The sequence below is a fragment of the Colias philodice genome, chromosome 21 (assembly GCF_061535455.1).
Source record: "Colias philodice isolate Cphi_HAF_F1 chromosome 21, ilColPhil1 Martin Lab GWU primary, whole genome shotgun sequence".
Classification (NCBI taxonomy): domain Eukaryota; kingdom Metazoa; phylum Arthropoda; class Insecta; order Lepidoptera; family Pieridae; genus Colias; species Colias philodice.
The window spans coordinates 7,185,419-7,200,836 of NC_143106.1; the positions used below are offsets into that span (position 1 = coordinate 7,185,419).

Here is a 15,418-nt window from a genome sequence, read left to right on the forward strand (position 1 = left end):
TAAAGTGAACGGTTTTTGAGATATCAGCTCTCAAAGTCGTAAAAAGTATGTCCCCCCCCCTCTATTTTTATAACTACGGGGTATAAAATTCTAAAAAAAATAGAGGTGATGCATGCTAATTAACTCTTTCAACGATTTTTGGTTTGATCAAAGTATCTCTTATAGTTTTTGAGATAGGTTGATTTAACTGTAATTTATTATATTTGCTGCTACGGAACCCTTTGTGCGCGAGCCCGACTCGCACTTGGCCGGTTTTTTTAATAGATAGAGTGATTCAAGAGGAAGGTTTATATGTACAATAACATCCATTAAATAGTGGAGAAGTACTGTTATTTTTGAGGTTTCTAATGTGATGTCGTAAATAATTCCATTTTTTCCGCTTACATTGCAAACGCAGGCTGAACCCTACGAGTTTTATCAAAATAATGTACTAAGTATTGTACACATTGAAAAGGTCTACAGAAAAGTCCGTGATGGTATATGTCTATCTCTTATGGATAACCCACAATAACTTTTTTTTGTCATTTACTTTTTACGACAAATAATGGCTAATTTTCGAAGCGATTTTAACCAATACAGCATTAATCCTTAACCAATTAAATACCTTGAATACATTGTTCATTTAATATAGATCTATGGCCCTTTACACTGTATGATTTAAGTGAATATTTTCGAAGATATTACAGATTTAAAAAAAATTGGTTGTCTGTAAAGTCGGTTTACTGACGATAGTTGAACGTGACATCGTCCGATTGTGCTTCTTTGTCGCTCGTTCCGCGCTCTCGCTTGCACATCAAGCTGTGACTTCAAGCCTTACATGGAACGCCTCAGAGCGAGGTAACGCCGCATGAGTCATGTTTTTTCGTGCGTGCAGCGGCTCTATCGAATTATAAGACGTTGTCACGTCAAAATTGCGGGACGTAGCGTTTGCGGCGGTACCGGCCGGCCGCCATTGCACCCGTGCGAAGCCGGGGCGGGTCGCTAGTACTCTATAAAACTCGTATGTACCTACTATATTGACGCAGAACACAAACGTTGTAATGTTTTATTACCTATAATTTATATTATGATATATTAGTTAAAAATTATAATCTAGGAATCTAATAATAAACAATACATAGCATTATTGTGGAAGAGTACTGTAAGATTATTATTATTTTGTATTATTTGTAGCAGCAATTACTTCGCGAGGCTGCTCGCTCTGTCTGGACCCGCAGAATGTAAATGTACTATGGAGGTATTCCATCTATGACAGACGATGAAGAACTATTGCTGTTTTATATTGAGATGATTCTTCCTTTATTACTTTACTTTAAAGGTTATTAAAATGAAAACGAGAATAAAAAAAAAATATGATTTTAATTATAACGATTACATTTTGTGCTGTTAGTTACAAGGTTACAAGAAAAGAGAATGACGCGAGGTTCCATGATTAAGCACATTCGTTTTTCATTAACGTGAAGTTAGGCCCGAGTCCCACCGGTGTTGCCGCCACACCGCTGAACGACGTAGGTACGCTGCTAACTTCAGAGTTCTTGAACATACCGCCCGCCTTGGAAGAACTCAGGAAAGGCTTCCAACATGAAGCACTCGTCAGTGAAGCTGGATCATGAGGGTTATAACGGGCAAATCTTTGCAAACGATCGGCGTATGATGCCGTGCGCTGTCCGTATTTCAGCCACTCGGGAAATCCCATCAGTCCCCGGGAAGACGTGCATCACTCGACCCAGTTTCCATTTCAAAGGAGGAACATTATCCTCCTTGATCAGAACTAAGCTATTCTCTTTGAGGTCCTCATTGTTGGTTTTCCATTTAATTCGCTGTTGGAGCTCTGAAATGTATTCTTTCGACCAACGCTGCCAAAAATGTTGTCGAAGTTGCTCCACATGGTCATAGCGTCCCAATCGCGTAGGCTTAATCATCGTCAGGTTTTCGCATATAGGTGCAGTTAGTGGTCGACCGATCAGGAAATGGGCTGGAGAAAGTGGGAGAAAGTCATGAGGATCTGAGGACAGAGGAGACAGAGGGCGAGAGTTCAGGACGGCTTCAATTTGCGTTAATACCGTTTCAAACTCTTCACGTGTTAACCTAGCATTGCCCAGCACCCGCCGCAAATGATGCTTACAGGACTTGACTCCTGCTTCCCACAACCCGCCAAAATGAGGACTGTACGGTGGTATAAATGTTAAACGAATTTGATTATGACTAAGAAAATCAGAAATATCACTACCATTATTAAAAATTACTGATAATTCCTTTTCAGCACCAACGAAATTTTTTCCATTGTCTGAAAAGATTTGATAAGGCTTTCCACGCCGTGCTATGAACCGATTTAATGCTAAAATATAATCATGTGTACTCAAGCTACCTACCAGTTCTAAATGTATAGCCCTTGTACTAAAACAAACGAATAAACAAATGTATGATTTTATTAATTTTGCACCCCTGCCCTTTCGGTCCAAAATGAGCAGGGGCCCGGCATAATCAACTCCACAATTCATAAAAGGAAAATTTTGTTCTAATCTTTCTGAAGGTAAGTTGCCCATGAGAGGGGTCAATGTCCTGCCTTTCATGCGTTTGCATACGATACAATTATGAACAACTTGTTTAGCTAAATCGCGAGCCCTCAAAATCCACCACCTTTCACGCATGGAATATACTAGAAGCTGAGGACCAGCATGAAGCAATCGTTTATGTTCATATTCACATAATAATCTTGAAAAGCGATGCTTCCCACTAAGCAATACGGGATGTTTTTTATTATAATCAAATTCATTCGCGTTAGATAACCTACCACCGACACGAATAATATTTGATTCATCTAGAAAAATATTTAAACCGGCTATTTTGTTATATATCAATTTATTTTTAATATTTTTACTATTATTTAATAACTTATTTTTTAATCTATAATATTGTTCACTAAATGATTCTTGTTGAGCAAACCGTGTTAATGTATCAAGTGATCGCTGTAACTCATCTACAGATAAGGAACCGGTTTGTCGCACACGAATGCCATTGACCTTGCCATTGACAATAGGTACTTGGACATTATCAATGAATCGCAATAAATATGCACAAATCCTTTGCAAACGAATAAATGACGAATAACGTTCAAAATCAAATATTGAAAATAATTGAGTAGAATGTAAATGAACAGTGTTATGTTTAATTTCAGGCAACTCACTATATGGCGAAATAAAGATGTTACTATTGTCTGGCCACTTACTACTTATATCGCGTAAGAAGGCAGGGCCACACCACCAATTATGATTACTATCATACTTCAGCGTGTCTAACGTCGTGCCGCGAGTTATAATATCCGCAGGGTTTTCGGTTCCCTTAACATGTCGCCAAATTGTATCACATGTTAATTCATTTATTTGTGCAACGCGATTTTGAACGAAGGTTTTAAGTAAATGCGGCGACATACTCAACCAGCCTTGCACAATAGTTGAGTCAGTCCAAAAATATATTTTATCGAAATTTAAACGGAGAGATTGTTTTATTTTAATATATAATCTAGCACCTACCAAAGCCCCGCACAGTTCGAGTCTCGGAACACTTACTATCTTTATCGGTGCTAATTTACTTTTTGCACATAATAAATGCACTGAAACTGGTAAATCACCGTTATTATTACACAACCTAACGTACGCGCACGCACCGTAGGCATCTTGAGAAGCGTCAGTAAATATATGAAGCTCCTTGTAACTATTATCATCAATAACACAACGAGGTAGTCTAATAGTATGTAAATGTTGCAAATCACACAGAAACTTATGCCATGCAATTGCAATGGTTTCGGGAACTTCGTCGTCCCAATCCAATTTTTGTAGCCACAATTTTTGTAACAATGATTTAGCTTTAATTACTACGGGCGTTAATAAACCTAATGGATCATATATTTGTGCAATGGTGGATAATATGACACGCTTCGTAACTATCGAGTCATGATTTGTAAATTTAGTTGTAAAATAAAATTCATCCTTTTGTGTACACCAGCCTAAACCTAACGTTTTGGATGAATGATTTACATCAATGTTTAGGTCTTTATACATTTCAGGAGATACGTCGCAATTAAATGTCCATTTATGCAGCGGAAAACAACCCTGTTTTAACAACTTGGATATTTTATTACACAATTCCATTAAAGATTTAAGGTCATTACTCCCCGTAATTAAATCGTCAACGAAAAAATCCTCGTTAATTGTTCTTGCAACTAATTCATCATTACAGTCTAAAGCCAATTGTTTTAAACAACGCATACTGAGAAACGGTGCTGACGCCGTTCCATACGTCACTGTATTTAACATATATAACTGTAAAGGTAGGTTTCGATTATTCCTCCACAATATCAGCTGTAAATTACGTTGATCCGATTGAATTAAAATCTGTCTGTACATTTTTTGAATATCTGCGCAGGCAACGTATTTATATTGACGAAATCTAAGTAAAATTGAAAATATATCATTTTGTAATGGAGGTCCTGTATACTGTATATTATTTAACGATTTGTTGTTTGATGTATTCGCGCTCGCGTCGAACACAACACGTAATTTTGTAGTTAAACTATCCTCACGATAGACACCGTGATGAGGTAATATATAATGTGGTTTACTTAATAAATCTGGAATATTTTCTGTTTCAATTAGAGTCATATGACCAAGTGTTTCATATTCTTTAATAAAATCGCTATAAAGTGTTTTATAATTAGGCAAACGATCCAACTTTCTTTCGAGAGATAAAAAACGATTTTTAGCCATAGTGTACGAATCACCTAATAACTCAGGTGACTCCTTTAGAGGAATGCGAACAGAGAATCTACCGTGTTTGTCACGTTTTTGTAGTCTCTTTAAATAACGTTTCACAATAACGATCATCTTTAGACATGGGAGAAGATAAGTCAGTCAATTCTTCTAACTCCCAAAATTTTTTCAGTTGAGTATTTATCTGAACTAAGTTACACTGAACTCTTTCAGTCTTAAACGAATGACTATTATAAATAGGCCCAGAAATTATCCATCCTAATTTTGAATCATATAGATAAGGACCATTAATAAGTTTAATCTTATCACTATTTAATAAATCCCAAAATACATCCGCTCCTATAAGGATATCGATATCCGACGGCACACTAAACGTAGGGTCCGCGAGTGAAATGTGTTTAGGTATTTGAAACCTTTGAGATTTAATTGATAACGAAGGTAACTTTGATGTAATACGAGGAAGAACCAAGCATTGAATATTTATATTAAAATGATTAACTTTAGAACGAATATTTACTTTACAGGTGTGAGAACATTTTGATACGCTCTGCCCAACACCTGAAATATGTATAGTGGACTGTATTATTGGTATTTGTAAACGATTACACAACGATTCTGTAATAAAACAATTCTGACTTCCGTTGTCAAGGAGCGCCTTAACTGTGTGATAATTATCACTCGAGTCAGAAACGTCAATGAGCGCTGTCGAAAGCAACACGGGTTGTATAGCGGCAGCGGCATTGCACGTGAGTACATTTATACGCTCGGAATGCACTCCCGTATCAGCTGATTTATGCGAACTAGGTATAGACGCGGGAATACTTAATTCTTCACTAGAACTAAGATAAGTAGTATGAAGTAGTGTATTATGGTTCTTTTTGCATAATTTGCATGGACCATATGAACAATCGTTTGCTAAATGGCTATCAGTGCGAATACAATTACGACAAAGGTTTTTATTTTTTACAAGAACATGTCTCTCCTGCACAGGCCTGTTTAAGAATTTCGGACATGAATACAAATAATGTTCACCGCCGCAGTCAACACAAACACGTTCTTTTACATTGATATCGAATTTAGATTTGTTACGAGATGAATTAACTACGTGTGTATGTGTGAGAGGTTGCGACAAGTTTTTAGGCTTACTAAAATATTTATGATTGTTATTCGTGTTAATATAATTATTATTGTTATGTTTATTAGAAGAAACACCGCGCACATTATTCGTTTTTATCATTTCTAACATATCAGCTCGGTTTCCAAGAAACTCTAATAGATCGCCTAATTTAATGTTTCTTGATTCATTTTTTGACAATAAAGTACCTTTATGCGTCTCCCACTCACGCTCTGTGGACTGATCGAGCTTGGACACAATTAAATAGACAACCAAAGTGTCCCAAGAATCGGTGGGTTCGTTTAATGATTTTAATGCACGTAAATTACGTAATGTTGAATCTATTAACCTTCTAATGTGAACAAACGATTCGCTTTGTAGTGCCTGAACATTAAAGAGTGCCTTGACATGATTTTGTACTAATAATCGATTATTATGAAACCTATTTTCTAATAAATCCCATGCGTGTGAGTAGTTTTCAGCCGTGAACTCTAATGCACTAATAACATGAGAAGCAGAACCACTGAGGGAAGATTTTAAATAATGAAATTTCTGTATATCATTAAGATCATCACGACTGTGTATCATGGTGAGATATGAATTCCTATACTCCAACCACTGATCATAAGCACCCTCAAAGACAGGTAGCTTTATAACTGGCAATTTAATAGACATAGAATTATTACAAACCTGATGACAAATAGATTGTGTTTTTTCACTACTGTTAGGATTTACCAAGCACTTCGCGTTAGCCATAATAGAAAAATACTGCTGTTCAAACAATTCACGGTATTCTAATTGAGCTGCTATATCCGAATCTTCAACTAATTGTTCAATTTTACTCTGAATTTCATTGTAACTTTGAAAAAGTGTACAAGCGGACTCTATTCGTAATTCTAATTCAGTTTTGCTATTTGAATTTAATTCTGATTTGTCTAGTTTAGAAATATATCTTTCAAACAATGTTAGCCTGCCTTTTAACGTGCCACGCTGTCTCTTTAAGTCAGCGAGCTGCATATTTATACTTTTACAAATACCTAAACGAGGAGATTTAGAATTACCACCGATTGTATCTTCACAGTCACTCATTTTGGCAGATTATAGAAAACAAGAGTACTTACAAATTCCCGTTAAGCATCAGCACAGCGCCGCGCTGCTCAACACGTGCACGGATAACTGAAACGTGAAAATAACGATATTAACGCAAATTAAAACGCACAGGAGATGGAGAGAAGAAGGATGGGTATCGTAACCTGACCGGATGCGACTCGACGGCAATCCAGCATAATCCTCTTGCGACTCCTCGCCATGTGCATGTGGTGATGATGATGCTTCAATTAATGATTCGGCTCCGAATGGACCATGTTTGATATTGAGATGATTCTTCCTTTATTACTTTACTTTAAAGGTTATTAAAATGAAAACGAGAATAAAAAAAAAATATGATTTTAATTATAACGATTACATTTTGTGCTGTTAGTTACAAGGTTACAAGAAAAGAGAATGACGCGAGGTTCCATGATTAAGCACATTCGTTTTTCATTAACGTGAAGTTAGGCCCGAGTCCCACCGGTGTTGCCGCCACACCGCTGAACGACGTAGGTACGCTGCTAACTTCAGAGTTCTTGAACAATTGCAAACAAAGAATATTAAAAACTGGGCTGTAGAAAATGATGTTCTGAGGGATCGTTTACAGGGTTTTTTAAATTATAGATACATATTACCTTTCAATTACCTACGTAATTAATTATCTATTTTTTGACACTATGACATTCGTTAATTTATTTAGAATAATTAAAATGCTTGTGACGATAAATTTAAATAGTTTGAAAAAGATACAGTGTGGCCGGCATTCATACATATTCACATTGTTCGTTATAATTATATCACTCGATGTTTTACGGATTAGTATTCATAACAATTAACATATCGTGTTGACTTACATTACCCTTTTTAAACTTTTTTCCATAAAGATTTTTGAAGTGAAAACTTCTTAAGCGGCGTTGAGCACTTTTTCTGTAATGAGTATAAAATCTTAAACTCGCGTCAGGACACGTGACCTGATCGAAAAAGCGTAAGACGGATGGAGAGTAGACAGCTATCCCCTCTCTACTACGCGCGTTTTCACTTCTGCCGGCACTCCCGGAGTGCAACCCGTCTTTTTTTTTCATTTTTCATTAAACTTACAATATCATCATCTTCAATATCATCAATACATACATACATACATATAATAAAATTCTAGAAAAGTGATGTCTGTACAATGAAAATATGTAAAAAAAAGACGGGTTGCACTCCGGGAGTGCCGGCAGAAGTGAAAACTTGATTATTAACGTTCAGCAAGTTTGATATTTTGGAATGGTATCCGTCTTACGCATGGAATATAAGGGCTAAAAAAAAAACATCCGTCTTACGCTTTTTCGATCAGGCCACGTGTCCTGACGCGAGTTTAGGATTTTATACCCAACGCCGCTAAAGAAGTTTTCACTTCAAAAAATTAGCAGGGGTTATTATTAAATCGATCCCAAACCCAAAACTGTAGTTAAAAAAAAGACGGGTTGCACTCCGGGAGTGCCGGCAGAAGTGAAAACTTGATTATTAACGTTGAGCATGTTTGATATCCATCCGTCTTACGCTTTTTCGATCAGGTCACGTGTCCTGACGCGAGTTTAAGATTTTATACCCAACGCCGCTAAAGAAGTTTTCACTTCAAAAAAAAACATCCGTCTTACGCTTTTTCGATCAGGCCACGTGTCCTGACGCGAGTTTAAGATTTTATACCCAACGCCGCTAAAGAAGTATTCACTTCAAAAATTTTTGTCTGTTTGTCTGTTTGTCTATATGTTTGTGCACGCTAATCTCAGAAAAGGCTTATCCGATTTAGATGCGGTTTTCACTAATATATTGTGGTAATCTTCATTTAACATTTAGTGTTTATATCATGTCAATCGGTTCGTAAATAAAAAAGTTATGACCATTTAAGTATTCACGGCGAACATTTGCTAAGGCGTTCTATTGTACACTATACAGTGTACGATAAAACGTAAGTTATCTGTTATACGCTACAGTTATTTCTATAAATGTCCAGGTGATCATATCGAAAGTCCCCAAGGGTGGGGGTGTAAGCTGAGGTAGTAGGGGGGAGGGGTCAAATTAAAATTAGGCCTACTTCTAGGTAAATTTTATACATAAAATGTCCTTTAAATTATGTCGTATTATTTTTTTTTTGTGTGTCTGTGTGTGTATCTGTTTGTGCCACCGTAGCTCGCTAGCAGGTAATCCGCATTAGATGAGGTTTTTTTTGTTAGGCAGCATATTTTCTGACGCTGGTTTTTAGATAAACTGTATCAAAATCGGTTCATCCATTAATTATACCTAGGTAGGTATACAGGGGTAAAAGTGGAAATGAAAAAAAATAAAGTTGTCAAATATACTTTAGTGATATATATTAAATGAAAGTGAACGACCTATCAGTAACAATAAGTCAAATTTTATCAAAATCTGTTCATCCATTTATTTGATATAGGTATAAAAGTGGTAGGTAATAAAAGAAATGAATTTTGACTCAAGTGACATATGAAATGAAAGGGAATGACGTGTAAAGTATAATTAGACATATTCTATCAAATCGGTTCATCCATTTATATAAATGTGTAAAAGTGGGAACGAAAAAAACGAATGTTGTCAAATATACCTAAGTGACATATCAAATGAAAGTGCATGACGGGTGAAGTACAGTTAGTTATATTTTTATCCAATTCGGTTTATCCATTTATTAGATTACAGCACAGATTACAGCGGTAAAAGTGGGAATGAACAATAATCGAATGTGGTCAAATAATATACTCAAGCGGCATATCAAAATATGAAAGAGCAACGCGTGAATTACAATTAGTAATGTTTTATCGAAATCGGTTCATCCGTTTATTACATATAGAGCACTTTAGGGGTGACAGTGGTTAGATAAATAAACCAAATGGAGCATCGAACGACAGGATATGACGTGTACATATAGGTACAATTAGATAATATAGTTTACATCAAAATCGGTTCTGCCATTTACTAAGGGTGGAAAGGAAAGGGTTGAAAGTCTGTGAAAGAAGAGGGGATATGGGAGCGAGAGGATAGCCACACCCTGTAAATCTTGAACTCTACTCAAAGCCACATAGGCCTGGCCCTTGGCAATTTTTTTCCTAAATATACCACTTCTTTTGCCACTGTGGTATTAAAACACACGGATGGCGGTTCAAAGACTAAAGACTTTTTTATTCATATTAAACCACAGAGCAGATACAGATACAACAAAATACAGATTATAAATGTACTAGATATTTTGATATTAATTCTAACATCTCCACTTATCAAAATAATCTAAACATTCTGCAGAAAACTTATTAAACTATATAAAAAAAAATCTTTTATTTATTACATAGTCTGCTATTAAACAATGCTTTGAATACCTAGTTTCTTAATAAAATAATTATGTTTTATTCTATTTAATCCCTTTGTTAGGTCTGCTGGCATTTCACTTGTTGGAATGTAAACTATCTTAATGAGATTACCAGCAACAGCCTCTCTGACAAAATGATGCCGCACATCAATGTGCTTTGTTCTTTTATGAAACAATGGGTTCTCAGTCAACTTCTGAGCGCCTTGGTTATCGTTATATAATGTGATGACATAGTCAAAACCATTTACAATAATTTCAGAAAACAAGTTTCTTAAATAAATCGCCTCTTTACAGGCTTCTGCTATCGCCATATATTCTGCCTCAGTACTTGATAAGGCTACAGTACATTGTTTTTTACATTCATATGATATAACAGTTCCAGAGAATTTAAAGTAAAAACCTGTATAGGATTTCCTATCTAGAGTGTTTGAGGCCCAATCTGCATCAACAAAACCTTCCAATCTACAATTATCTTTGCTAAACATAAGCCCATATGATTTAGTTTTACATAAATACCTTAGGATACGTTTTGCATGCTTCCAATGTGTATAGGAATAACAATTATTGAATTGGCTCAAATAGCTCACACTGTAGGAAATGTCTGGACGAGTTAAAACACTTAAGTACATCAGGCTGCCTATTAGTTGTTGATATGGATATTGTTTACAAATTTCTACACTTTTTTCTAATTTTAGGTTACCTTCAATGGGAGTATCAACAACTTTACAATTTGTCATATTAAACTTACTTAAAATATGATCTACAAATTTTTCTTGATCTAAGGAAATACAGCCATTTTCATACATCTTTACTCTCATACCTAAACACTGCTTTACTTGCCCCAGGTTAATTTTAAATTTTGACATTAGATTAGTTTTTAATTCCATAACCATATTACTACTGTTTGAAAAAATGAAAAAATCATCTACAAAAATTGCTACTATAACCTGCTCCTTTTTACATTTTTTCGTATACAAACATGGTTCTAACTTAGATTTAACAAAATTTAACTTTAATAAACAATCATTTATTCTGTCGTTCCATGCCCTGGCTGATTGTTTAAGACCATAAATTGCTCGATTGAGTTTGAGAACACAATTTTCTTTACAATCCAAATTGGGTGGAGCTTGCATGTATACATTTTCATGTAAATAACCATTTAGGAATGCTGTTATTACATCTAAGTGAGTAATTTGAAAGTTAAGTTTAACACTTAAAGCGAATAAGAGTCTTAATGTAGAGTAACGAAGCACTGGTGAGTATGTTTCATAATAGTCCACACCCTCTCTTTGGGTGAAACCTTTCGCAACTAGTCTTGCTCTATAGCGCACACTATTATCACTTTTATACTTTCTTTTGAACACCCACTTACACTGCACTATTCTATCAGCTTCACTCCTGTCTACAAATGTCCATGCTTTATTATTGTCGAAAGACTGCAACTCTTCCTTCATAGCCTTGCACCATTCTTCCTTTTCTGGACCGGACATCGCTTCTTCATATGTAAGACTGTCATCATGCATATCCAAACATTCTGTAACACATGCATTACTGTACCCATACCTCACTGTTGGCTTTCTCTCACGCTGGCTCCTTCTTTCAGTGTTCGATCTTTCTGCTTCAAAAGTTTCCTCATTTGACAGGCTGTCGCAGAATTCTTCTGAAGTTGATGAATCCAAGGTATGATCTGGTACGTACGTGGTATCCATTGGATCTACAATGGTCTCTAGACTGGTTGTTGAGCTACTGTTGTCATCTATTTCACTCTGGCTATCTTCTTCCTTTTTCTCTTCTACCAAAGCATCTACGGTGTCCTGCTTTCTACTAGTCTCCATTATGATAACATCTCTGCTGGTCGTTATTTTCTTCGTCCTCGGGTTATATAACCTATATCCTTTGGTATTTTCTGCAAATCCGAGAAGAATATATTTCTCAGCTTTCTTGTCCCATTTTGTTCTATTTATTTTGGGAACATGAACCATTGCAGGGCTTCCAAACACTCTGATATGGTCAAGATTTGGTTTTCTTCCACACCATAGCTCGTATGGAGTTTTTTGCAAACCGGAGGCTAATGTTCTATTTCGCAAATATACAGCAGTGTTGACTGCCTCTGCCCAAAATTTCTTTTCCATCTTTGCATCAAATAGAAGACATCGAGCTCTTTCTACTACGGTCCTATTTAACCGCTCACATAACCCGTTCTGTTCTGGTGTATGAGGGTTAGTTTTTTGATGCACTATTCCTTCTTTATCCAAGAAACTTTCAAACTCTGTGGAACAAAACTCCCCACCATTGTCAGTTCTTAGTATCTTAATACTTTTCTGTGTCTGTTTCTCTACTAAAGCTTTGTAAACCTTGAAGTATTTAAAGGCTTCATTTTTCGCTTTTAGAAAATATACAAAGGCCATTCTGCTGTAGTCATCTACAAAAAGGAGAAAATACCTTGACTTTCCTTCTGAAATTGTCTCCATTGGACCGCACACATCTGCGTGCACCACCTCCAACACACTGTCACATCTGGAACCACTGTGTGTAAATGGCAATCTCGCTAACTTCCCTTCACAACATGTGATACACTGGGACTTGTCAATTTCAGCCTTTTCTGGGAAAGAGACCCCCTCCACAGCGCCATTTTTCATACTGTTCAAATCCTTACTGTTTATATGGCCTAACCGCCTGTGCCATAACATGCTGGTTGCTGTTTCTGCTTTTCCTGCTAACAGACAATCCTGTTTTGTGTCTAATCTGTACACTCCATTCACGAGATGCGCTATTGCAACAACCACTTTGTTGTGATTTAATATTTTGCAAATATCTCCTTGGAAAATAACTAGATTTCCATTTCTTATAAGTTCACTCACTGATAAGAGATTTGTAGTAAGTTTAGGAATGCACAAGACGTTTTTAACAGTAATATTGAATTCTGAACCGTCCACCACCGTCGTTATCTGTGTATTTCCAGAACATAGTACCGGTACTGTCGTCTTATTAGCCACAACAATGTTTTTCATAGCATTGTTATATGACACATCTTGCAAACGTTTTTCATCGGTAATCATATGAGCACTGGCACCGGAATCAATGTACCAATCTGTATTTTTGTAACTCGAGTTCATGAAGAATACGCTGAATACTGCACTTTCTTTTGTTTTATCTAATTTACATTGGTTTTTATAATGGCCAATCTTTTTGCACTTATAACAGCGAATTGTTTTTGTTTTGACAGATTTCGAAGGTGGCGTCGCTGACGTTTCTGTAGTGTTGCTATATTTCTTATTGCGCTGCTGCCAACCTCTCGATAAAAAAGCACTGTCATTTCCATTACTATCTACTTCAGAACTCATATCCAATAATTTAGATTTAATCACGTCGGTACTAACTGCCATGCCGGAATGTTCGATTGCTATTATCATTGGGGAAAATTTCTCAGTCAATCCCGCCAATAATAAGCAGCCAACCCACTCATCTGTAATGTGAAACCCTGTGCCTTGCAATTTTTGCGCTGTATCCACAATCTGGGTTACATAACTTGTCATGGATTCACTATCTTCTAGTCGTATTGATATTAGGTGCCTTAACAAATTAATTTTTCTTTGAAAACCGGAGTCATCGAAGAGTATTTTTAGACGTTTCCACACATCCTGAGCAGTTTTCTCATCTTTGATATGGACATACAAGCTTGAATCGATCGTCATGATTAATTTCGCTTTTGTCTTTTTGTTGTCTGCATCCGATGCATCTGCAGCCGGATTCTTTGTAATGTCCGTGCCTTCCAATAAGAGAAAATGCTCCGCGGCGAAAGCCCACTCGTCATAGTTTTCGCGACCCTTGAGCTTCGGTACGTTGACCAAATAGCTACCGGCCATTTTGTTGCGTAGCACAAGCCACACCCGATCTTCACAACGACGTATAATACAGTTCCACGATAGTTTTTTATCACGAATCCAATCAAACACAATACTGAGCGTGTCTTTGTCTTTTTTACGAACTTCTATGGCGAAAATACACTTTTTAAACGAGAATCTAAGGGACTGGGCCCATAACCTATTATAACACATGGATGGCGGTTCAAAGACTAAAGACTTTTTTATTCATATTAAACCACAGAGCAGATACAGATACAACAAAATACAGATTATAAATGTACTAGATATTTTGATATTAATTCTAACATGTGGTCCATTACAATTTGTGCACGGTTACGGCCCAACTTAAAAGATGTCAAGGAGCAACAAACTTATAGATATCAATATGATGTAGGAATGTAATATGGAGGTAGAGGTAGGTCTCGCTCACTTGAAAATATTACATGAAAATAAGAAACCGAAGATTACAAATTTAAAAAAAAAACCCAACGCCACGAAGGAAAAGGAATAAATAATTTTACAAACTTCCCGACGATCTTTAAAATTAAGTACCATTATAAAAATATATATAAATGATATATTATGATGATGATGGTATGGCAGCCCCGACGACTTTGTTTTTTATTTTTATAAATATTTAAAATGGTATTTATTTTTAAAGATCTTCGGGAAGTTTGTGAAATTATTTATTCCTTTTTCTATACACTTTTCCTCGTTGCGTTGGTTTTTTTTTTAATTTAATTTTCTATTCCTTTGCGTTTTGACGTTTGTCTCAGCGCTCAGGGGCCTTAGACAAAATAATAATTAAAAAACGATAACGAAGTTAGAAAAGGAAAAATGTATGGGATTGACATTAGATAGACCACGTGATCTAACGCGGCGTATGTCAATCCCATACATTTTTGCCTTTTCTAACTTCGTTATCGTTTTTTAAATGTTACTTTGTCTAAGGCCCCTGAGCGCTGAGACAAACGTCAAAACGCAAAGGAATAGAATCCGCTATCGATACTAATTGTCATAAGCGTATGATGTTTTGCTAAGGATTTGTTCACCCTACCAACGACGACGACGACCACGAACAAAATTTTCATCCAGTCGCAATTTAATAAAATTGTGCAAAACACAATCCATATTAATATTATAAATGCGAAAGTAACTCTGTCTGTCTGTCTGTTACTCAATCACGCCTTAACTACTGAACCAATTTGCATGAAATTTG

At 36.1% G+C, this 15,418-nt stretch overlaps 2 protein-coding genes across 2 annotated transcripts; both read right to left on the reverse strand.

Moving 5' to 3' along the window:
• Window positions 1-1,340: 1,340 nt before the first annotated feature.
• On the reverse strand, window positions 1,341-2,830 carry LOC149479027 (uncharacterized). Its single transcript, XM_089708965.1, has one exon. The coding sequence runs from the start codon at window positions 2,649-2,651 to the stop codon at window positions 1,617-1,619; it is 1,035 nt and encodes a 344-aa protein (XP_089565091.1). The 5' UTR covers window positions 2,652-2,830; the 3' UTR covers window positions 1,341-1,616.
• A 203-nt stretch (window positions 2,831-3,033) lies between these two features.
• LOC149479028 (uncharacterized) lies at window positions 3,034-7,509 on the reverse strand. Its single transcript, XM_089708966.1, has 2 exons — window positions 7,142-7,509; window positions 3,034-7,059 (listed from the first exon to the last, which is right to left on the reverse strand). Exon 2 carries the CDS (start codon window positions 6,970-6,972, stop codon window positions 4,837-4,839), a length of 2,136 nt encoding a protein of 711 aa, XP_089565092.1. The 5' UTR covers window positions 6,973-7,059; window positions 7,142-7,509; the 3' UTR covers window positions 3,034-4,836.
• Window positions 7,510-15,418: the final 7,909 nt, after the last annotated feature.